The 24,130-nt window shown below is 60.6% G+C and overlaps 1 protein-coding gene across 3 annotated transcripts in view; it reads right to left on the bottom strand.

Moving 5' to 3' along the window:
• Positions 1–248: 248 nt before the first annotated feature.
• Positions 249–24,130, bottom strand: part of NF2 (NF2, moesin-ezrin-radixin like (MERLIN) tumor suppressor) — a 67,986-nt gene continuing 44,104 nt past the window's right edge. For 2 of the 3 annotated variants that reach the window (XM_081113811.1, XM_081113813.1), the window contains 7 exons: positions 23,927–24,040; positions 20,897–21,019; positions 19,686–19,903; positions 18,353–18,458; positions 17,167–17,294; positions 16,105–16,270; positions 251–2,709 (listed from right to left, as the gene is read on the bottom strand). In XM_081113811.1, the coding sequence (XP_080969937.1) occupies positions 2,659–2,709; positions 16,105–16,270; positions 17,167–17,294; positions 18,353–18,458; positions 19,686–19,903; positions 20,897–21,019; positions 23,927–24,040 (906 nt within the window). In that variant the 3' untranslated portion in view covers positions 251–2,658. Of the gene's footprint in view, positions 2,710–13,961; positions 14,007–16,104; positions 16,271–17,166; positions 17,295–18,352; positions 18,459–19,685; positions 19,904–20,896; positions 21,020–23,926; positions 24,041–24,130 lie in introns of all 3 variants that reach the window. The other variant, XM_081113812.1, reaches the window with a different exon arrangement.

The following is a 24,130-nucleotide window of genomic DNA, read 5'->3' as shown; positions in this document are numbered from 1 at the left end:
CCCAGGCGAAGGCTCCTGGGGCGGGCAGCCCTGGGAACAGCGGCCAGGCACTCAGCTCTCGGGCGGGCGGGCGAGGGCCAAAGGCAGAGGATGGAGGGCCAGGAGGGGGCTCAGAGCAGCTGCTCAGGGGTCCCTGGGACCAGGCCGCAAGCACCACAGTGAGGCGCTGAGGGCGGTCGGCACCCACTGGTCTTGCCACCTCCGTGGGCCTGAGCAGCAAGCAGACGGAGGAAGCCCGAGACAAACTTGTGTCAGCTTAGAATTTTTATTAAAACAATCATTTAAATTACAACCATCTTCCAAAATAGGAAATAGTCTTCCGGGGTCTGGCCCTGACAGGAGGCGAAACTCAGGCCCCACAGGCAGACGTGGGGCTTGACGTCTTTGGAAAGGGACGGGGCTCCCCCGAAAGCCCTGGCCCCAGGCAGGCCTCCCCCCAGGGCCGCCCCCTCCCCCCAGGGCCGTGAGGCTCCAGTCCGTCAGCCTCTGGACTTGTCGTTTTGATTTGGGAGAGGGAGAGAGAGAGAGAGAGAGAGAGAGAGAGAGAGAGAGAGAGAGAGAGAGAGAGAGAGAAACGTGCACCCAAGATTGCAAAACACAGCCACTTAAGGCGTGTTATGTAACGCCACGGGTGCTGTCTAGCGGGGCCTGGCGGGGCCGAGAATAACGGAGCCCACGCCACAGGTCGGAGCGTGGCTGTGGCGGAGGTGAGGCCTCTGGACAAACCAGCGGGGCGGCGACTGCCCCGCACCCTCAGCGGTGCTGGCGATGCCGTCACCAGCCCGGGCCCGCTCTCCAGGGGAGTCGGGCTTCCTTCCCGGGTGAGTGCCCAGCCCCCACCACGGTCACTGAGAGATGACACAGGCGCACGTCTCTGAACACCGCGCTCCGCTCCCGGCCCTGCTCCTACGACGGGGGCTCCAGACCTTTCCGAGGGCCGCCACCCCCTCCGCCCGGCCATCCGCGGAGGTGCCCACTGGCTCACCCTGAGGACAGCCCAGACGCTCCTGGCTGAGCCTGCTCCCCGGGCCCCAGGGGGCTCCTGCCACGGCTCAGACGCCGGCCCGGCTCCCTGGTGGCCACACAGCCTGGCGTTGCCCCGACTTCAGGCAGACCCTCGGCAGTTAAATAACGAGAATAATAAAAGCCGGACGATGTCTTTATGAGCCACCGCCCTGCCCTGTGCCCCCGGCCACCATGAAGGGTTGAGCTGACAGGCGAGGAGGGAAAAAGGGAACTGCTGGAAACGCAGGGACGGGGGCTGAGCCTGAGGAGGCAGAGCCGCACGCAAGAGCCAGACCTTCCATTACAGACGCGGGAGGGCGCGGCCAGCCCTGGACGCCGTGGGGTCGGCCTGGCTGGAGGGAACAGGCTCCGTGAGCTGCTCGGTTTCTCAGACGGCCCAGGCGTGTCGGAGACCACCGTGCTCTCGGATGTCGCCAGGCCTCTCGCGCCCTCTAACGGATGCCTGTGCACCGGTTCAGGCTGGCCACCTGCTCCCCAACAGCCCCCCTGGGAGGGTCCGGCCGCCCCGTGGGTCGCAACAGCAGCACCGAGTGATGGAGAAAAGAAAGGGCACGAACGTGGCCCCAAACCAGGGAGCCAGGGTGGGCCCCGGGGTGGTCTCTGCCCCGCTGCCAGCAGGGGTGGGCGGTCGGGCGCCGGCTCTCTCCGGCGGGGGCACCAAGGGACCCCGTATGGCCCATAAGGGAATAGGAAATAAAGGGCCCAGGTACAACGATGGGTGGGGAGGCGCTTGCTGGCAGGCTGGGGCCAGTGGAGCTCTGAGTCTGGGCCACTGAGCAGTGTCTGTGGGGCCTCAGAGCCTTCTGGGGGTCCCCCAGTCACGGCGGGGCTACCGGGGGCCGACCAGACCATGGCCAGGGAGCCCCCTCCCTGCCCCCCCCCCCCGCCCGGCCCAGCCAGCAGGGGGGACTGAGGCCGAAGGGGGAGAAGAGGACCCGTGGCTCCCGCCTGCCCCTCGGACCCTGGTCTGGGGAGGCAGGAGGAGGCAGCGAGTGTAGTGTGTGGGGCAGGTTCCCACACCGTATTCCGGCCTCCCAGCCCCAGTGCTGGCAGCCGCCCGACGTCACAGCGTCTGCCGAGTCTTCCCCGGTCACGGCGGCTGTGCCAGCTCCCCACCCCCTGGGCTGTGGGCAAGCTCACGGCAGGCCACCTGGGCTCGGGTGGGCCTCGCTTCTTCCCTTGCCAGCTCCCCCCCAGGGGAGGAAAGGAGTGTTCTGGAAACCAGGGGGTTGTGTGTGTGTGGGGGGGGGCACCAGCCTCCTGGCCTCCAGGGGCCTGTGCACTTTCCGCCCTTCACCTACTTCCCAGCCAGGGCCGGGGGCCAGCACTGGACAGTGAGCCACCCCCCAGGGCGCCTCCGATGCAGGAAGGTTGGGGTCATACACACGTAGACGAGGAAAGACAAATGCTTCCGAAGACATTTAAAGACTGGGGCCAGGAGGACCGGGCCCCGCGGGAGGAACCTCCGCAGGCTCAGAGTTCGAGGCCATTGCACAGGAGGGTGGGCGCGCCCCTCGGCCGGGGAGAGGTCTGCGCCCCCCGGGGGTCCGGGCCACCACCTGCACCGGCTCCCACAGCGGCGGCCCATCGGCCGGAGCAGCGGCGGTAGATCCTGGGGCGGCGGGTCCCCGGCTAGAGCTCTTCGAAGAAGGCCACTCGGGACTTGGCGCTCTGCAAGGTGAGCTGCAAGGAAGCAGAGAAGACGCTGAGAGGGGGACGCGGCCCCGGGGCCTCGCGGGGAGCCAGCTGCCTGGTGGGCGGACCTCAGAGGCGGCTTGGAGAGCAGGGGAAGGGCCGGTGGTTCAAACAGACGTTCAAGGAGCGGGGGGTCGATCCCAGACACGGCTCCAGATCGGCCCCCAGAACTCCAATGAGGAGGTGACCCAGGAGGACATGCCGGCGGGGGTAGGGGGAGATGGGGGGGGGGGGGCGGCGGAAACATGCTGGCGGGAACACGTCAGCCACGTCGCCTGTTCAGAGGGCAGGAGGCTCCCGGACATCTGAACAGAGTCACACATTCCCATCTACGCGTCTCTCCGGCCCCGTGGGGCGTCGTCTGCCGTGGTGCCAGCCTGGGACGCTCGCCTCCCCGGGGCTCGGGGCTCAGGCCTCACATCCCGGGGACCCGCTGGGGCGAAGGGACGGCCTCAGGCCAGAGGCCTGCTCAGAGGAGCAAGAGGTTGTCCCTTCGCTCTGGCTCCCAGGGCCCCAGAGCAGGCTCGCCCCGGCCTGGCAGCGAGGGGTGTCTGTGCACAGCCGGGAGGTGGCTTTCCGGGCGGGGCCGGAGGACGAGGAACTGGAGCTGGCGATGCCCTGCGCTGCTGAACCCCAACTTCCCGACTCTGTGGCTGAGACAGGCCACGTCCCAGGATCTCCCCCAAACAGGAGCAGCATGCCCGCGCCCTGCTAAGACCGTGCGCTCCACACCCAGCCCCGGGCCTCCCCGGAGCGGGCTCAGGGAGGCAGGGCCCGGAGCGCGTGCAGCCCACCTCTACCTGCCCCCAAACCACCGCGTTCCGTCAGCGCTTGGCTCCCAGTAGGAGCTCCCACCATGAGAGTGAACGAGACGCAGGCTACCAGGGTAAGGAAAGGCGAGATGCGTGGGGGAAGGGGAGCGGTCCCCGTGGGGCTGAGGAGGCCGGGCTGTGTGGCCCCCGTGGACGCCCTGGCCCTCTCTGCGCCTCTTTCCTCTGGAGCTACCCCTCGGGGGGCAGGTTAGATAGTCTGGCCCATTCCCTCGACCTCCTCCGGGGGTCTCTGAATCCAAAAAGTCCTCAGTACCATCCGTGGCTCTTCAGAGGCGCGGGAGGAAGACGCCCAATCAATCACTTCACCACCAAAGACAGCACCTCCGTCTGCTCAACGTGAGACAGCTTGAGAGCCGGCTCCCTCCGTCCTGCCAAGTCGTCTGGCCTCGCCGTTCCCGACTAACAAGCCGAACGGGCGGCATCGGAGCCATCTGAGCCCTTCCCTTCAGCGGAACCAGTTCCGGAGGTGCCTGGGAGAGCCCCACTCCGACGGCCATGAGCTCCCGCCGGCAGGGAGCCACGCCGGACACGGGCTTCTCCCTGAATGCGACCCGGAGGGCCAGCAGCGACATGCTCGGGGTGAAGGGAACCGGGATGGGCACCAGGAAGGAGGAGGAAGGAGAACCAGAGGACCAGGGGGACGGACATCCTCCTGGGAGAGAGTTTAAGTCAAAAGCTGTAAAACCAGCCTGGCCGGCTGGCTGGGTGGTAGAGCGTGGACCTGTGAAACCAGGTCAGGGTTCGATCCCCAGTGTGGGGTGTGCAGGAGGCAGCCGATCAATGATGCTCTCTCATCATTGATGTTTCTCTCTCTCCCTTCCTCTCTGAAATCAATAAAAATATAATTAAAAAAAAAAAAAGTAAAGGGAATTCCAGTTAAAAAAAAAAAAAAAAGGTATAAAACCCAAAATCTCTGCTAAGGTTTTCCCACTCACCTGGCGAAGGCCTCAGGGGACAAGGGGCCTGCAGGGGTCAGGGCCCTACCCCCAGCCCTTCCCACAGCCACATCCAGGCCTGCCTGACCCAGAGGCATCTGGGCCGGTGGCCAGCTGGGTGGTCCTGGGCAGGCCACTCGCTCTGGCCTCAGCTCCCAAGTGGTGGCAGCCCCTCACCGGGTGGCATGTGGAGTAGCTGGGAAACTTGTGGAGTAGCTGGAAAACGTGTGGAGTAGCCGGGAAGCGTGTGGAGTAGCCGGGAAACGTGTGGAGTAGCTGGGAAGCGCTCAACACCGTGCCTGGCGCACAGCAGAGCTCAACAGCTGTTATTACTAACAGCAGCGTCACGGTCCCCCTGCTTCCCCCAGCTCTGGCTCCTCTCCTTCCAGCGGGCAGCAGGGCAGAGTGAAGGGTAGGAGAGGTGCCGGGGAAGGCAGGGCTGCGCTGGCCCCCGTGGCCTCTGGGGCAGGCGAGTGGGTGCGCCCCCCAAGAGGCCTGGCCACTTCCCCAGGCAGGGAGCCCAGGCTATGGGGGCCTCTGCAGGCCTCCTGCCCATGTGTACAACGTCGGCTCCAAGAATTCCTGGATCCTCTCCCCAAGCTGTGTGCTGGCCGTCCCCACGAGGTGCCAGGGGAGGGTTCTGGCAGCTCTGGCGGCGCCAGATGCCAGTTACTTGAGCATGTGTTCGCTGGGATGCGAAGCCCTCCGTGTGGGCAGATGCCAGTCCCCACCCCACACTGCACGGCAGTGGCTCAGCCTCGCCTCTTCTCTTGCAGGACCGGAAGTTGTACCCCAGCCCAGCTGGTGTGGCTCAGTGGTTGAGCGTCGACCTGTGAACCAGGAGGTCAGGGTTCGATTCCCGGTCGGCGGACAGGCCCGGGTTGCAGGCTCCATCCCCAGGGTGGGGCGTGCAGGAGGCAGCTGGTCAATGATTCTCTCTCATCACTGATGTTTCTCTCCCTCCCTCCCTTCCCTTCTTCTCTGAAATCAATTAAAAAAAATAAAAAAGTGCCCCAGCCCAAGGAAGGCTCGGAGCGAAGCCAAGTCCTCTGGCCACGCGGACGCGGGAACGCGCAGACACCGGCCTCGGAGAGAGGAGGTCGCAGCCTCCCGTCGGGCGCTGGCCTGGCAGAGGCCCGGGAGCCACCGGCACGGGCGCCGGCGTGGCTGCTGTCGCCGCGGGGCCTGGGAGCCGCCTGCCTCTGCCCACGGCAGCCCTGGCTGCCGGTCACGGCCCCCGTCTCTCGCCCTGACAATCCACCAGGACTCCTGTTGTGGGAGGAAATCACTGCACGAGCCGCCTGCTGCCGCTGGAGCCGTGCCCGTCGCCACCTCGGCCTGTGTCTGCTTCCCCCTCGGCGGCGGCATCCTTTATCTTGGACGTGAACATGCCCTCCTCCTGGGCCAGCCGGCCTCCCCGCGAATCACACGGGGGAGCAGGGGAGGGAGGGAGGCAGGCGGTGGAGGAGGGTCAGCAGGGAGGTGCCTGGGGCGGCTCTTCTCCAGGTGGGGAGCCCCAGGGCAGGGGGGTTTGCTGAGGGACCCCCCTCGGGCACAGCGGACAGTGTCTGCCAGCTACACTGCACGGGGCGTCCGCTCAGCCTCCCGCCTCCCCTGGGCACGCTCTCCTCGCCCGTGGGATCCTTCACCGCCTGCTCTTTCTAGAAAGCTCGCTGACCGTCACATGGACAGGGCAGCTCCGGGCAGGAGGGGTTCGTGAAAGAGAAGGGAGGGGATCGGAGGGAATGGCACACAGCCAGCTCTCTGTAAAGGACACGCTCTCTGCGGCCTTCTTTACACTCACGGGACCGGCTGACAGCGTTCCGCTCTGCCCGCCAGCCCTCGGCACCCCTCACCCCTCACACAAGCCCACATTGTGTTGGGTCTATCCAATAAAGAAAAAAAAAAAAAATATATATATATATATATACACACACACAGAGATATATATCTGTATATGTATATATGTATACAGTGTGTGTGCATGTATAAATATGCATATATGTATTGATTTCAGAGAGGAAGAGATAGAAACAATGATGAGAGAGAATCATTGATTGGCTGCCTCCTGCACGCCCCACACTGGGGGTGGCGCCCATAACCCAGGCGGCATGAGCCCTGACCGGGAATCGAACCGTGACCTCCCGGTTCAGAGGCCGATGCTCAACCACTGAGCCACGCCGAGGACAAGTGAGTGACCCCCTCTGCCACCCGCTGCCCACAACTCTGAATCCAGGCAGGGCCCACCACGCCAGTCCTTGCCACGCCCAGCTCTGCCGGGAAGCGAGAAACCCCAGGGGCCGCGGGAAGCCTCTTGCCAGTTCCCTACCACGACCGAAGGAACACGCAGTCTCCTCGCAGACACTGGGCTGCCCGCGCCTCTGCCAGCCGTCGCCTCACATCTGATTAAATAAGCCGCGTGCGAAATACGGGAGGAATTAAGTTCTCTCTTGACTGAGCCGGCTGCTCAAGTCTGTCACTAATCCAATTCCGTTCCGAGGAGACAAACTTCTCTCTCTGTCTCCGCTGCAGAGCGGGGCGGCCTGGTGGTACCTTCCGGGGCTCGGACCCACCTGCCGGGCGGGGCCCTTTCTTCCTGCCCGGGATCGACAGTCACCGCTCCTCCCGCTCAGCTCTCCACCAATGGCCAGTGGTCGGTGGCGGCCCCCTCGGCTGTGAAAGGGCAGGAGACGGAGCCGCCCAGCAGGGCTGGGCCTCCTCACACTCACCCACACGGGCACATCCACTGAATCTAAGCCCGTTCACCTTCGGGGACACATCCGTCTCCTTAAAAAGGAGGAGGCCGGGCCCTGGCCGGTGTGGCTCAGAGGATGGAGCATTGGGCCTGCGGGTGGAAGCGTCCCGGGTTCGATTCAGATCGAGGGCACGTACCTGGGTTGCAGGTTCCCCCGGCCCCAGTCAGGGTGCGTGCAGGAGGCGACCAATCAATGTGTCTCTCTCACATCGCTGTTTCCCTCTGTCTCTCCCTTCCACTCTCTCTAAAAATCAATGGATTAACCAAAAAAAAAAAAAAGAAGAAGAAGAAGAAGAGGAGGAGGAGGAGCGGGAGGGGGAGGGGGAGGGTGGCTCCTCTGAACCCTAGGAAGGACCTGGTACCCGGCAGGTGCTCCCTGACACAGGCACACAGGAAATGAGCAGACTCACTGGTTCCTGCTCCCGGGGGATTTCAGGCAGCCCCCCAAGACACAAGGGCCCCCCCGCACCGCACCACACCGGCCACTCCTGAGAAATGGCCCCGGGGTCTGGAGACAGAAGCCTGGAGGGCACCTGTGACCAGCTGCAGGCCCACCTGTCCCTCCCAGCTCCCCCTCTCCCCCCAGCTGCAAAGGCTCCTCCAGCATCAGCCCCTAGAGTGCCCCCTGCTGGGAGGACACGGCATGGGGGCAGGGGGCACTGCCAACGCTTCACCCCCACCTCTCCTCTCCAAGCCCTTTAGGGGGAACTGGCTCCCAGAGTGCCGGGAGGAGCTAAATGCATTCGGGCACGGAGCCTGCAGCAGCAGAGCTGCTTGATTAGGAATGAATTACACTTTCATCAGCACGGCACAGGCCGCACTGTGGTAAAGTGGTTCTTCAGGCAAAAGGGGTGGGGGTGGCGTGGGGGGTGGGCAGGACACAGAGCCACTTGGGCTATCAGTGCCGAGAGAGGAGAGAGAGAGAGAGAGAGAGAGAGAGAGAGAGAGAGAGAGAGAGATCTACCATTAAGCCGGGAGAACAAAACAAACTCATCAGGATTCCTCCGAGTAGTCTCTCTGGGGGCCTCGCCTCAATCCCCTCATCCCGCGGGGAAGAGAGAAGAAGTGGGGAGGGGCCTGTCTAATTCATTTGAAACAATAAGACCCACGAGGCTGAACCTATTTTAGACACTAACCCAATCACTCCAGGCGCTGGGACTCTGCGTGTCCCATAAAAATGCTGTGAAATGGAAATGCGAGCCCTAAAAATCCTGTTATACTTCCTCTCCGCCGCTCACTACATGTGTCTTGGGCATGAAGGGGGGGGGGGGGGGGCGGGGCGGGGGTACGAAAGGAAGCAGCACAGATCCAAGGGGTGAGAGCTGGCCCTGGAGTGAAAAGGAGGCAGGAGAATCCAGCATCACCTTTGATCTGGGGTGTAAACGCCGCTCCGCCCACCCCCCCATTCCAAACCGGAGCCCAGCCAAGCGGAGGGGGCAGGGCCAGGGAAGGCGGGTAGCTGCTGCTGCAAACAGGCCAGATCTAGCTGCTCTGCCGGCTCGCTGGTGACAGCTTGCACCCAAATGCCATCTGGGGATGTGCGCGGGGAGAGCGCTACTCACACGCTTAGCCCTAAACAGAGGTGGCAAGACAGGCCAAGGCCTTTCCAATGAACACATCCAATTGGGTATCAGCTCCTTTATCTGAGAGAGAGAGAGAGAGAGAGAGAGAGAGAGAGAGAGAGAGGCTGCCAGGGGGAAGCCAGAGGGCCTCTTTTGTGGACGAATCCTGTAGGGACCGGAAAGGGGCAGGAGGAGGCCTGGAAACGGTGCCAGCCCTGGGATGCGGGCAGGACCCTTTGCTGCTTCTCCATCCTCCCACCTGGAAAACGGACTCTCGGGCCTGATTCCCCTCCCTGGGTGGGAGGGAGAGGGGGGGCAGTGGCTGACAGCTGTGAGCAGGCTGACGAGGACCCTGGGAGAAAGGTGCCGGCGTGCTGCTGTCTTTCCCAAATGGCCAATATCGGAAGGAAAGGGCAATCAGGGCGAAGACCGCAAGCACAGAACCTGAGCCGAGCCGCAGGATGAGTTTGCATCCCGTCTCCTCCCGCCCCCCGTTGCAGTAACAAATCAGGAGGAAAGCCCGCACCGAGACGCATCTCCGGGGCTGAGGGAACCCAACGGGATGTTTTACTGCACCAAAGAGGCCCGATGATGTCCGCGCGCACTAACCGGCTGTCACGGCTCCCGGGAGGGCGAGGCGGGCTTTCCGGGCTCCTCGAGGCCGCCTCCTGACCCAGAACGGACTGAGCCCCAGAACGGGCTGAGCCGCGGTCTTTCGGGAAAGCGGCTGGGAGAACCTTCTCTCTAGAGCGCTGCCGGGAGCAAGCGAGAAAACCGTGAGCCCTCAGCAGTGAAGAGGCTGTGTGACTGAGGCCGGAGTGGCCTCCGGGGCTGAGCCAGGTGGTGGCCCGGAGGGGGGACGCCCTCCTGAGGCCAGCCCAGGCCTCCAGCACCTTCCTCGCGCCTCCCGCGGAGCCGAGCCCAGGTGGCCGGCCGCCCTCCCGCTACGTGGTCGCTGTCCACACCGCGCTCCGTGCTCCCTACCCCACTCCATCCCCTTTCTTAATTTGGGGACCTGTGAAACAAGAAAAGGGCCGGGGAGATGAGCCCGGGGCCGGGCTGCTCTGGCTCACTATGAAGTCAGAGAAAGGGGGAGGCCTGGGGGACACGGTCCGGGCATTTGTCAGGGACGAGCTGCCCCCACTGCTGCCCTGGTTGCAAGCCTCATGGGGTCCCCTAGAGTTTAGGGGATGTGCGCCTGTGGGGGACAGGGGGAAGGGGGGAGAGGCAGGGGCCTGCTCCTGGGAAGGAGATCCAGCCCCATCCCCCTCTCTTGCCCCTCCCCCTCTGCGGCGCTCCACCAACAAAGGGAAGGCTCTGGAGACAGGCAGCCAGTGCACGGCCTTTCAGGTCAGGGCAGAGGATGCGCCAGGAGACAATGCCAGGTTCCCAAGCAGGGAGAGCCCCTGGCTCCCAGCACTGGGGTCAGGGGACGCCGGCACAAGCCCAGAGGTCACGGGGGAGGCTGGCCGCTGGCTGTAATTGCGGGAGGGCGCCGGCCCTCGCCCGTGATTTATCACTTCCCCGGGTGTGTTAAGTGTTCTCCGCTCCGCCAGCTCTGCCTCTCCGAGGGAAGTCCGTGCAAATTGAAGAGGACGTTGGAGACGTTTTATGTCTTCCTGACCCAGGGGGGGCCAGAGCTTCGGAGAAATGTCAAGGCTCCTCACTGCCCTTTCTCCGCCGGCGGGAACCACAGTGGACCTTCGTGGCGCAAGCCACTGACGAATAAAACGGGCTTTCTAAGCGCTGCGCCCGCCCCGCGCCGTGATTTCTCATCTGTCGGTTTCCTCTGAAATCCTGTGTCCCTCGGAGACCACGGGCACCACAGCGATGATGGGCCTGCGGGAGAGCGGGCCAGCTCCGGACTGGGGCGTGAGACGGGTCCGCTGCGAGGGGCCGGAAGCAGGACCCGGCAGTGTGCGCGCTTCGGGGCTGCATCTTCACCTCCACGGTGTGCTGCACGGCTGGCACGCTGGCCACCGCCCCCCTCCTCAGCATGGGGGGTGGGGGGACTTGGAAGGCAAGAAGCTCAAGCCTGTGACACCCGTGTCCCCCTCATCCCAGCCTCACTGCGGACCTCACCGCCCTCACCCCAAAGACTCAGATGCCAGGCATTCGGGTCGCTATCAACCGCCCCCCAACAACGCATCGAGGTTCCCAGCCCAGAGGTTCCCAGCCCAACGGCGGCTTAGGCTCGATCCCCGGGGCCACTGCTTCCGGTGCAAATGCCAAACCAGCTGCATTGATTACCAACTGGGGACCAGATGGAAATGCATTCGGGAGTTAGCGGGAGGGGGAAATACACCCTTGCCAACCCAACACGGAGAGCGGCTGGGGAAGCGAATTCCGGCTTTTAAGAGGTTTTTGACCCCAAACACATGGAAATGAATGCGACTGGTGGACGTGAGAGTCACAGTCGTGTATGCAAAGGCGGCGAGGCCCTCCCCGCAGGCTCGTGAGCAGGTCTGCCTCTTTCCATATGGTTACGCCCTCGCTGAGCTCTCACGGTGGCCTCATGTAACCCCAGCCATAATCCTTGGTAAGGGCCACTGGATTTACTCTTTTTTTTTTCTTAATTTTAAATCCTTTTTTTTTTAAGAGAGGAAGGAGAGGGAGAGAGAGAGAGAGAGAGAAACATCAATGATGAGAATTATTGATTGGCTGCCTCCTGCACGCTCCTTCCACCCCCCCACCCTTGCCCCCGCTCCGCCACCCACTGGGGACCGAGCCCACAACCCAGGCATGTGTGCTGACTGGGAAATCAAACCGTGACCTCCTGGTGCAGAGGTCAATGGCTCAACCACTGAGCAACACCGGCCGGGCCGTTTTATTTACTCTCTGTAGGCGAGGACACTGAGCCTTAAGGGAAAGTCGGAATTACAGAGACAGTAAGAGGCAGAGCAGTGGTCGCCTCGGTAAACCACACCTGACTGCCCCTCAGCATCCCCAAGGGAACAGGGTCACCCCAGGGGAGACCCTGGGGATTCGCTCGTGTTACCCAGCCCCTGAGTCAGGACCCACACCGAGAGCAACCCTGAGAGCGGAGAGGAGGAACACGCCTGGGTCGCAGCCGGCAGCGCCATTCCCTCCTGGTAGAAATCCATGATCAAAAAACATTAAAAGCGCAACGAAAACCAACGCAGGCTGGCGGGAACCGAGACAGATGACATTTCAGGACAGGAGACTCCCCAATCCCTCCACCGGCCTCTGCCGCTCTCATCCCAGACTTCGTGGAGGGAGCCGTGCCCTGCACCTTCCAGGCACCCCCACGCCCAAAGCCTGCGTGCGGCGTTCCTCTCTCGGGCGTGGCTCCCTGCAGCCCAGCCCGCAGCGGGCACCCCCCGGAGCCACCCCCACCCCTCCCCCCGACAGGCAGCTGCCTGGCCGTCAGTCCTGGCCCCGGGGACCGCCGGAGTCTAAGACATGGAAAGTACATCCGACGTCACAGGTAGCAAAACCACTACCGCTACCGAATCCGGTGAGGCTGGGATAACTCACTCCATTTGTATTAAAAGCCAAGTCCATGCGCGCATGAACCGGGACTCATCAGAATTCTTGATGGACTGGCAGCCGCTTTGAAAACAAGTTCACATTAAGACATTAAAAAAAAAAATAAAAAGGCTTCTGTATGCCCTAGCAGCAGTACAAATCTGACTACAAATCAAACCTCATTTGTCTACAATAATAGCTCGGCGAGAACTGACGGTCAAAGGCAGGCCCCTTGAAGACGTTAAACGCGCCGGATCGTTACAGGGAGAGGAGAGAGGAAATTGTATCAGGGTGGAACAGTGCGGGCCGATGTCAGGGAATTCTGATAGCACCGGCTGACCTGAAAAGGGATTTTTCTGCTTTGCCCCTGCGCTAGCCACGGTCCAGGAAACCAACGTGGACCCTTCTGGGGTCCTCTGGGTGCCAGGGGGTCACCTGAGCCGAGGACCCACCTGGCCTGCCCGTTCCCGTCACCCCAGCTCAGAGCGTGCACTGCCTGGCGCTGGGGTGTCCCAATGCCCACGGGAGGTGTGAGAGCTGGAGAAAAGAGGAGGCCGCTCAATAAAAGCGTCACATACGCACCGGGGTTGATGCCATGGGTTCTTGGAACCACTGACAGCTCGAATCCATCTTATAATGAGATCCATCTGGGACTCGAATAGCTAACCTCTCTTGCTTGGATAACAACCACAAAGAGGGTCTATTTATGCCAGGTCTCATTTTTTGGTCGAAAGCTTCCAGGGAGCTTATTTTCTTCTCGCGGCAGGAAGCGCGGCGAGGATTCCAAAGGACACGGCCCACGTGACCGCCAGAGGTCGGTGCCCTCCCTGGGTACCGGGGGGGATTAGGTGAGGGGCGGCGGCGGGAGGATGCTGTTGAATAAATTCTCTCCGCCGCCTCGGCGCGTCTGGCAGAATTCACACCGTTGCAGAAGGAAAGCGGCGACCGTTCGGTTAATTCCCTCGACAGCCACTGACCGCCCGGCCACGGGGTGTCCGCCACGGCACCGTCCCAGGGTGAGCTCCCTGCGATCGCACCCGCCCGCCCGCCCGGGGCTGCGGAGGGGCAGAAGCGGAGATGGCCTTTAGAGCGCTGACAGACAGACGGGCCACCGGGACGGACTACCCCTAAGGCCCCCGTGCCATGCGTTTGCTTTGCTGGACAAGAAAAACCGAACGTGTCCGGAAAGGGGGAGGCTTGGAGGGAAAGGAGTGAGCGGAGGTGGGCAGCCCTCTCATCCCACGACCAGGTGAGTGAGACCACGGGTCTTCAGAGGCTGTCACCGCGTGTACCCCATCTCCATGCTAGGGTTACCATCCGAGAAGTACGCCACCCAGACACAAGACTCAGACAGGCCTGACTGGACAAGAAGCGGTGACCTTCTCCAGACCGACAGTGACACAAGACGTAAAGGGCGACCAGTCCTGCAGCCCCATCGACATGCTCTTCCGAACAGAGGCGGCCTCTGGGACCCCCGGAGGCCGGGCTGGCCCCACGGGGGTGGCCGCCTGCTCTCGGACTCAAAGCATGCTGCGGCCGGTGCCCAGGCGGCCCCTGCCCCGGGGAGGGCTGGGCGCGGGCTGCGGACAGACAGGCAAGCTCATGCACGGGTTAGTATCACAGAGGGCAGGGCCGCCACCACACAGAGTACCCGCGAACTACCTACTTTGAGGGCTCAAATGCAGATAGGTCTTCTGCCTTGGGCTTGAGGCTAAACCAGCAAAATAAAACGAAGAAAAACAAAAACATAATAACCCTGTGATATCAACAATGCCACGTGTGCCGCTTGCAAAATGCTCAGACAGGGTGACCAGGGTGACTTCACTGGCTTGCTTTCATGGCTTGGAAACGGGTCTCCCCAGCTCTCAGCGCTCCAGGTCCCCGCAGCCGCGGCAGAGCCGAGGCGGCTCCTGGTGCCCAGATGAGCGAGTGGGGGGCGGGGAGGGGCTGGGAGGGGCCGGGGCAGCCCCTCCGAGGCCTGGCTGGCTCCCCGGCCCAGTCATTTTACGTCCCTGTGCACTGGCCGAGGCCTCACCTCAGCTCCCCGTTTGTTAAAACTGCTTCATACTTTGGCTTTGGAAGGGAAATGCAGTCAGTGACAGAAGCCAGCGGTAAGAAGAATGCGGACCGTGGGGAGGTCTTTGCTTGCGGGTTACGCTACGAAAAGGAACTCTCTACCCGGTGCCAATGTGAACTGCAGTCAGAGAGAGAGAATCCGGGTCCCCACTGTGCCCATCAGTGATGGTTCTCAGATACAGCTTAACCACTGAAAACCGGCATTCCTGAGATCGGGAGACCACCTTCAAGACTAACAGTTGCCGAAACCGGTTTGGCTCAGTGGATAGAGCATTGTCCTGCGGACTGAAAGGTCCCAGGTTCGATTCTGGTCAAGGGCATGTACCTGGGTGGCGGGCATATCCCCAGTAGGGAGTGTGCAGGAGGCAGCTGATCGATGTTTCTCTCTCATCGATGTTTCTAACTCTCTATCTCTCTCCCTTCCTCTCTGTAAAAAATCAATAAAAATATATTAAAAAAAAAAAGAAGACTAACAGTAAAGCAGGGGTCCTCAAACTTTTTAAACAGGGGGCCAGTTCACTGTCCCTCAGACCGCTGGAGGGCCAGACTATAGCTTAAAAAAAAAACTATGAACAAATTCCGATGCACACTGCACATATCTTATTTTGAAGTAAAAAAAACAAAACGGGAACAAATACAATATTTGTATTTGCATGTGGCCCGCGGGCCGTAGTTTGAGGACCCCCGCACTAAAGAGTAAAAAATTAAACTTATCCAGCCCGGCTGGCGTGGCTCAGTGGTTGAGTGTCGACCTATGAACCAGGAGGTCACGGTTCGATTCCCGGTCAGGGCACAAGCCCGCAGGGTTGCGGGCTCGATCCCCAGTGTGGGGTGTGCAGGAGGCAGCTGATCCACGATCCTCTCTCATCACTGACATTTCTCTCTCTCTCTCTCTCTCTCTCTCTCCTTCTCCCTTTCTCTCTGAAATCAATAAAAATCGATTTTTTGAAAATTAAATAGATCTGAACGATCATCGTCTAAACTCCATGAGCAGCCTTCTCCTACCGACACCTGTCCCCCAGGTGCTGACCCTGGGCTCCGGTTAGGACCAGACATCAGGGGCCCCGAGAGGACCTTTCTGCGTTGGCCCCACCTCAGAGACGTACACTCTTGGGCGGATATTTAGGATGGAAACCAACGTCCCCTAAAATGCTTCAAAGCTCGGAATCTCGGGGGAGAAAGATATGGCACTCTCAGCTCTGAAGTTTCATCTCCTAAAACATGAAGGGTCTTCTAGATACTCCCCTGGAAGCATGAACAAAGTTAAAAATTCCACCTTTGGCTTCTAAATCAAGAACAGGACTTTAGAGCCCTTGCCACTTTTAAACACACACACACACACACACACACACGCACACACACACAGACTGGAGGGAGCGCCTATTCTCTACAGCCTCCTTCTCATTTTTGCTTTCTTATTAAATACGGCAGCTCCCTGGGTAGAACCTCCCCTCGGCTTAAAAGACAGAACTGCTTTACAGCTAAATGACGGATCAAACCCCGGCCAGTCACAGTGATTCATCTCGTCGTGAAATGCTTGTGTTGAAAGGCTCCCCTTCCTCCCAGCCAGTGGGCGCACAGTCGTGGGCAGATTAAGATGCCCTCGTAGGCAGCAAGGACATATTAAACATGACAGGAGCCTAATGACTCGGCCACGGAGGAAACCAGACGCGGACCTCACATCTCATTCACGACCACCCGGCTCGCCCGGCGGGCGGCGGGAGAGCCGGTACCTTCTTGATGGTGTTGTGCTTGCTGCTGGTGCCGCCCCGGTCGGCGTTCTCGTTGTGCAGAATGTCCAGGGCCGTCTCCCTCTCTTTGAGTTTCAAGGCCTCGATCTCGGTCTTGAGTTCATTGAGCTGCTCCTGCAGATGCTTGCTCTTCTCCATGTACTCCACTCTGCGGGGACAGGACGCCGCGCGTCACGGCCCGGGCATAGCCAGGGGTTGAGACGCTCCAGGCCTACAAGCCGCTCAGCAAGGGACCCGGGGTCTGCAGCCCCAGGGGCTGGGGCAGGGAGGACTCATGTCTCTCCTTGGCCACTCACAGGCCATGGGAGCTTGGGCCAGTCACTGAACTGGCCTGAATCTGTTTCCCCGTCCGTAATAATGGGGTAACGATGGCAGGGCTGTGGTCAGAATTAAATAAAAAGGAAGTGGAGGAGCCTGGCCAGTGTGGCTCCGTGGTTGGGCGTCGACCTATGAACCAGGAGGTCACGGTTTGATTCCCGGGGTCAGGGCACGTGCCCCGGCGTGCGGGCTCAATCCCCAGTGTGGGGCACGCAGGAGGCAGCTGATCAACGATTCTCTCTTATCGTTGATGTTTTTCTCTCTCTCCCGCTCCCTTCCTCTCTGAAATCGATAAAAATACTTAAAAAAAAACACACACACAAAAACAAACATGGAATGTCACAGATTTGAGCCGCCAGAGAACACAACCAGGAAACGTGTTCTATTACGCCGTCAGCCCATTATCACACCCTTGGTTACCATGGGAACAGCTCTCTGGCCGGCTCGGAGGTCCCCGGGAGCCCGCCCCAGACGTTAGGTGGGGTTCCGAGCCGCTGCAATCCCCAGGCCACTGATCAAGTATCATTTTTATCCTGGAAGATGGAATGCTGGCCTGTCGTCCTTCATTTCTGATTAGGAAATTCTTCCTCTAGGTGGTGAGGACAGCAAACCGCGGCAGGAGCTGGCGACAGGCCGCGGCCACCATCCCCCCGCCCCCCCCCCCCCCCCCGCCCACCCCGGGCCCAGGCCAGCTCACTCCGCTGCGGGAAAGGGGAGACCACGTACTTTTCTTTCTCTATTTCCATGGAAAGTCGCTTCATGTCAGTATCCTTGAAGTCGAAAGACAGGCTGTCGCCGATGAGGTTGAAGCTTGACATGTCAGGGGGCAATGGCGCCGGAATTGGGTTGATGGGCTATAAATGAGAATCTCCGGTTAGGAGGTCCGGGCTCTACACGAGCCGAGGGCACTGCTGGGCTAATCACCGTCCCCCCCCATCCCCCCCACCCCCGGGCAGCCATGGAGGCTACGGGAGCAGCGTGGGTCCCGCCTCCCAGGACCAGCACCGCCTCCTCTGACTCCACAGTTCTACTCGTGAGAATTTATTCTACGGATTCACCCTCGTGTACGTGCAAACATTTGTGTTCAGGGATGTGCTGTGCAGCTTTTGTTCATAATTGAAAAAGAAAACAGGCTACGTACCCATCCACTGGGGACTGACTGGTTGGATGAACTGTAGTCCATCCGTACAATGAACTATGGTTAAAAAGTCGGGCCCTAGACAGTTTGGCTCAGTGGATAGAGCATCAGCCTGCAAACTGAAAGGTCCCAGGTTCGATTCCGGTCAAGGGCACAGGCCTGGGTTGTGGGCTTGAAACCCAGTGGGGGACCTGCAGGAGGCAGCTGATCCATGATTCTTTCTCACATGGATGTTTCTCTCTCTCTCTCCCTCTCCCTTCCTCTCTGAAATCAATAATAAATAAATAAACTAGGCTGCTTGATTCGTTTTGTGACCCCACTGAATTGCAATCTGCCTCCTTGTCCCAAACTGAGTTTGGAAGCTGGTTCCCGGAGGCCGGTTCCCGCACGGCAATAGGTCGCCTGAGGGACACAGGATCGCGGTGCAGAGCACATCCTGGTCGCTGAAGGTGACATCCAGGTTGGTGCTAAGAGGCTGGAGAGCCAGTTCTCTTGAGAGCAATGTGGGACTACACTACTTGGAATAAGAAGAACACTTCCGAGCTGTAAAAGGCCCTGCTGCTCGCTATCTTGGCAGCCAGAGAGGTACCTGACGAGTCCAAGGCCAAATGGCAGCCCAGGCGTCCTGCCCAGACCCCACCTGCAGGCTCTGCACCTCTTCTCTGCCAGGTGCTCGCTTGAGCAGTCACCCTGCAGGCACTGCCCGGTGAAGCAAAGGGCCGGGCGCCCCCCACCCCCCGCCCCGCCTCCCCACCCTGGTCCTCCCAGGCTCACCGGGTACGTGGGCTTGGTGGTGATTTCCAGGAGCTTTTGCTTGGCTCTTCGCTCTGCCTCGCGGGCTTCCTGCAGGTCCTGCTTCAGCTGATCGGCCTCCTTGGCCCTGCAAGGGAAGGAGGAGCCGTCACCCCCGCAAAAGGTGAGGAAATGGGTCCCTTCCCCCCTTTCCCATGGAGAGGAGGGACCGGGGTTAATCCCGAGGATGGCACCAGATCGGACAAACAAGGTGGAGGGTCGGGGGGACACTGACATGAATCCAGAACTTCCAAGCCAAGGACACATTCCCGGGTACTGTTGACTTCAACTGGTGAATCTACGCGGGGCGAGCGGGGAAGCCGTGGGGAGAAGAGTCGGGTACGAACCCGTGCAACTGGTGGAGGAGGAGGAGAGATGGGGAAAGGGCCGCAGACATTGTCTGCGTTGTCTCTGGGGGAGAGTGGGATGAGCACAGGGAGAATCCAGGGGATTCTCTGTGATCCCCTGGAGGTGAAAGAACGGACTCTTCGTAGCCGCCCCCCACCCCCATCCCCCTGAAACTCATCTGCAGGCCAAGGGCCCACCTCCGCAGGCACCACCGCTGAGGGCCTCACACATTGGTGCAGTCCTTGCCCTGCAGGACACAGGACCCAGCCCAGCATGCATCACGCATGGGGAGGCGACCCGGACACAGGGCAAGGGGCCCAGGACAGGGCAGAAAACAAGGAACCGTCGTCCTAGACTGACATGCAAAACGTGGGGAGGGCCCGGCTGGCGTGGCTCAGTGGCTGAGCGTCGACCTAGGAACCAGGAGGTCACGGTTCGATTCCCGGTCAAGGGCACACGCCCGGGTTGCGGGGTGCATCCCCACTGGGGGTCCTGCAGGAGGCAGCTGATCGATGGTTCTCTCTCATCATGGATGTTTCCATCTCTCTTTCCCTCTCCCTTCCTCGCTAAAATCAAAATATATATATATATATATATATATATATATATACATACATACATATATATATATATATTTTTTTAAAACATGTTTTTTAAATGTAAGAAGAGCCTCCTCACGTCTCCTCAGCTAAAGCAAGTCTCTGACACGCTTGACGGTTTCCCTGCAAACACGGTATCCGAGGGACCGGGCTCATCACAAAGGCACACGCGTGACAGATGTCACTCAACGAGGGAACTGTGGGCCTGTGTCTCTTCCGGGAGCTCCGGCAGCACCGGCCTGGCCCCGAAGGAGCCTGTCCCCGCCCCAGACAGAGAAGCAGCCTGAGGACAGCTGCGGTCAGCTCTGCCTCAGTGCAGGGCAGCCCCCCCGCCTGGGCCCCAGTGCCCGGGGCCCCCCGCCTCTGACCTCCTCTCGGACTCCTCGGCCATCTTCAGCGCCAGCACCTCGGCCTCCAGCACCTTCTGCTCCATCACGCGCTTCTCCTCCTCCGTCCGGATGGCCGTGGCCTTGATGCGCTGCATCTCCTGCTCGGCCTCCGCAGCCTTCTGCGCCAGGAGCTTCGCCTCCTCCTCGGTGATTTGGGCCTTTTCCGCCAGCAGGTCGGCCGTCTCCTCCGACCGCATCTGGAGAGGAGGGCGCCGTGAGCGGGAGCCGGCGGGGATCCCCTGCCTGGTCTCCCACGAGATCGGAGCCCGGACCCTCGGGTCGGCAAGAGCCCGGGTCTCGGACTCCTTGCGGCCTTGCCACCGGGTGTCCCCTCGGACGATATCCCGGCGACGGACGGCAAGCCACACCCTCCTCGTCTCAGAAGGGCCTGTCGGGTCCCACCCGTGGGAGCAACACGGAGGCGCCTGACGGCGAGTCCCCACGGAACCGAGGCTGGAGGAGGGGGAAAACCAACTTCACCCCGTTCTCCTTTCCCTTTAAATCAGCTCCCAGCCAGTGGAGACTCTGCCCCCGGGGGGACACCTAACGATGTCTGGAGACCTTTTCGATTGTCTCAAATGAGGGGTAAGAGGGTGCGACCAGTTGGGGGGGATGAGGACACATTTGTAATACCTTAACTAATAATAAAAAAAAAAAAAAAAAAAAAAAAAGAAGAGGGTGCGACCAGCATCGGATGGATCAAGACCAGGGACACCACTACACGCCCTTCAGTGACAGGGCAGACCCCACCAAGGACGACCTGGCCCCAGGGCCGGTTGTGCCAAAGCGGAGCCCCGCTTTAAAGGTACCCCACGAACCGGGGAACTTATCTGCATCTATGCCCAGCCCCCAGACACAGACAACAGAGTGGTGAAGGCCTGGGAGGGGCGGGGGTGGGGGCGGGTGCAGGGGGTCAATGGGACAAGCAAACAGACAGATGTCCGGGTTGCGAACATCTGTAATACTTTCAGCAACAAAGATACCACCTGAACCCGCCTCTGCCGGCACCACGGAAAGGAAAAGGCACTGATTTTTTTTTTTTTTTTTTGAAGCTGAAATGTCACAGCAGATGTCTCTCGTTTGTGGTGCCCGGGAGGTCTAACGCCAGCAAAGCGAGCGGGACTCCGTGCAACCTCCTGGGACCCAGACACCCCGCCCCCGCCCCCCCCCCCCCCCCCCCCGGGAATCACCAGCGCCTCGTTGGCCATGGTCGCTTCTTCTTTCATCTGCAGCAGCCTCCTCTCCAGCTCGTCCCTGGTGCGCTCGGCCTCCTCTCGCATCTGCTTCTCTCGGGCGAGGCGCTGCCGCTCCATCTGGGGGGCGACGAGAGCAGCCACTGAGTCATGGGCTCACGACCTGCGGTGCCACGGGAACCCAAGGGTGCCCAGTGTGCAGAGTCCCCGCTGTGGGGACAGTTCTGGTTCTTGTCACCCACCACCCTCTGTCCTTCTAAACCAGCTGCAGGGATGCAAACGACGCTCCTGTGGGAAAGAAACCAACAACAGCCTGGCCCGCATGGCTCAGTGGTTGAGCGTCGACCTATGAACCAGGAGGTCGGGGTTCGATTCCCGGTCAGGGCACATCCCCGGGTTGCGGGCTCGATCCCCAGTGCGGGGAGTGCAGGAGGCAGCCGATCCATGACTCCCTTTCATCATTGATGTTTCTCTCTCTCTCCCTCCCGCTTCCTCTCTGAAATCAATAAAAAAAATATATTAAAAAAAAAAAAAGGAAACCACCAACAAAAAGCCACGGCAGGTGACCACCTGGGTGGGAGGAGGCACTCTCACACACCGTGCCCTGCGGCTGGTGGGACGCAATGCAGGTTCCTGAGACGGAGCCCCCGAAACGGGCGGCTCTCCCATCTGGTCGATGAGCCACCTTGCTGTTGCTCGTCAACACAGACGCCCTCCCACGCCTCTAATTTCATCAACAATGGCTCCGCTCTCGCCTCGGACCCTGGAGAAGATGGAACCGTTCTGCGCGATGCATCAATAGCTCACACGTTGTATTTCACAGGGGGAGCTGCGGCAGCCACGGCACAGGCCCCACAGCCCCCACAGCCCCCCGCTAAGGCACCTCCTGAGCCGGGCCTGCGCCGGGAGGAGCTAGGCGGGAGCACAGCACCCGTCCTTATGGCACCAGCACCGCCGCCGCCCTCTCCTCCGGCATCGCCTCCTGCATCGCGGTAGGAACTGGGCCACATGCCGAGCTTAATCAGGCGAACAAACAACGCCGGACCAGCACCAGCGCTGTGCTCCGCGAGCCTGCAGCACGGCACGCACTGCATTCAGGAGGCAGCGGCCGGAAGTGACCACGGCACTATTTTATTTCCTTTCATAATTAAAGCGACATTTAATTACTTCTCGTTTCAAGCGTCTCTCAAATGCAAGATTCCTAAGAGCGCTGCTTTTTCTAAATACTAAACCAAAAAATAAAAAAAAAAAAATGCATCGCACCTCAGAGGAATAATGCAAAGACAAGCAATAAAATACTGCCAACTCTTCTCCAATTTTCCTCTTACAGGTCCATGAAAAGCCTGGCCAATTTGTGCTCTAATTCCCGCAGATCACGACTTCCATTAGGCGGGTAACTGCATGTCCATTACCCTCCACTGGAGGAAAGCCCGGACCGTCCCCTTCCATTCCCAGCCCGGCACCTTCCCTGAGGTCTCCACCCCCATAATGAGGGGCCTCCGTCTGCAAAGTGGTTCAAGTGATACAGACGTTCGGTTTCGCCGTGTCCTTTGGTCGGAGACAGGCGAGAAGTCCCATTAGCTCCACGTGACAGGACAACACGGAGGTCTGCGAGTCAGGTCACTCGCTCGCCTCACACACCACGTTTCCCGAGGTCATTGTCCGCCCGGGGGCCCTGGAGCCCCCGACCCGCAGTTGCCGGATGCCGGGCACGTGCCCCTGCCGTCCTACAGGCAGGGGAGGTCCGGGGGGGTGTCCATGCTATTCTCTGCCATGGCCCAGAGGCCCTGTCCGCGCCTTGTCCTTCTCAGATCTCTGACTTCTGCCGACAAAGGGGCCAGAGGTCACCTTTCTTCTGAAAGCTCCCACTAGGACCCTGTGCTGGCTCAGGAGTCTCTCTTTGTCCAACAAAACCCAATTCCACCCGCCCCCCCGCCCCAAAGCATCCCACGGGGCACATGGATGGCCCGCCACCTGGGAAAGCTAAGCGATGGAGAGTCGAAAGAACTGGATCAGACTGGGCATCTCCTGCTGAAGCTGCCGGCTGGGAGCCAGGCGCGCCGGAGGACCCACATCAGAGACAGCTGCGCGCAGGCTAATGATTACACCTTCGAGCCTGCGGGTCCTCCGGGCATCCGACCGCAGCTGCTGCTACTCTGCCTAGTAGTCCGTCCAGAACCACAATTAATATGCTCGGCGGCCAGGCCCGGGCCCGGGGTGTGGATTTCGGGGAGTCGAGAAGGTCTACGGGCGGGAAACAGGTTATGGGCTCAGTGGACAGAGCATCAGACCGTCTGCTGTCTGCTGATCGGCGCTCCCGGCACCTCGTGGGGTGGGTGCTGGGCGCCCGGGCTGACCTCCGGCGGGAAGTGCAGCCAGAGGCTAATTAGCATTCCAGCAGCAGCATGGAAAGGCTGCCATGCATTCCATCACCACCTAATTAGAAAAGGAGCTGGCCGGGCAGAGGAGACAGGCGGGCAGGCGAGAGGAAGCTCAGCTAGACGGGTGAGAGATGGACGCCTGGGCGGGTACGGGCAGGCTTGGCTATTTCTTCCCACTTCGCCTGAGTGGAGAAATAACTAGAGACGTTTCCTTCGGATATGCGGCTGGAGTTTGTTCCTCAGCTGCAGAGCTGACAGTCCACCAGCTGGCAGCAGCCAAGAAAGATTCAAAAGAGATCAAATAAGAGTCCCCTTCATCGCCCCGCTGGCATGGCCCAGTGGTTGAGCGTCGACCTAGGAACCAGGAGGTCATGGTTCGATTCCCGGTCAGGGTACGTGCCTGGGTTGCAGGCTTGATCCCCCGTGTGGGGCGTGCAGGAGGCAGCCGATCCATGATTCTCTCTCATCATTAATGTTTCTCTCTCTCTCTCTCTCTCCCTTCCTCTCTGAAATCAATAAAAAAAAGAGTACCCGTCACCCATGACCAAAGGACCCCGGTCAGCCCGTAACCACTCCTTCCCTCCAGGGCCAGGACCTGGGGGGGTTGGGGGGGTGGTAAGAGCAGCCCAAACGTGGTCTCGCTCACCTGCTTTCTGGCTTTCTCCTCCCGGGCCTGGGCTTTCATCTGCTGAACCTCCAAAGAGTCGGCCTTCCTCCTCCTCATGAAAAGGTCGTGGTTCCCGATGCACAGCTGCAGAATCTGTGGCCGCGGCAGCGGGAGAAACGGGAAACCCACACGTTTACGCCACAGCCTGCGGCTCCCCCGCACCGCAGCACCGTGGCCTGAGGG

The sequence above is a fragment of the Myotis nattereri genome (assembly GCF_964212035.1).
Source record: "Myotis nattereri genome assembly, chromosome: 19".
NCBI classification, from domain to species: domain Eukaryota; kingdom Metazoa; phylum Chordata; class Mammalia; order Chiroptera; family Vespertilionidae; genus Myotis; species Myotis nattereri.
The sequence above is the reverse complement of the archived record's forward strand: the minus strand, read 5'-3'. Positions and strand labels throughout refer to the sequence as shown.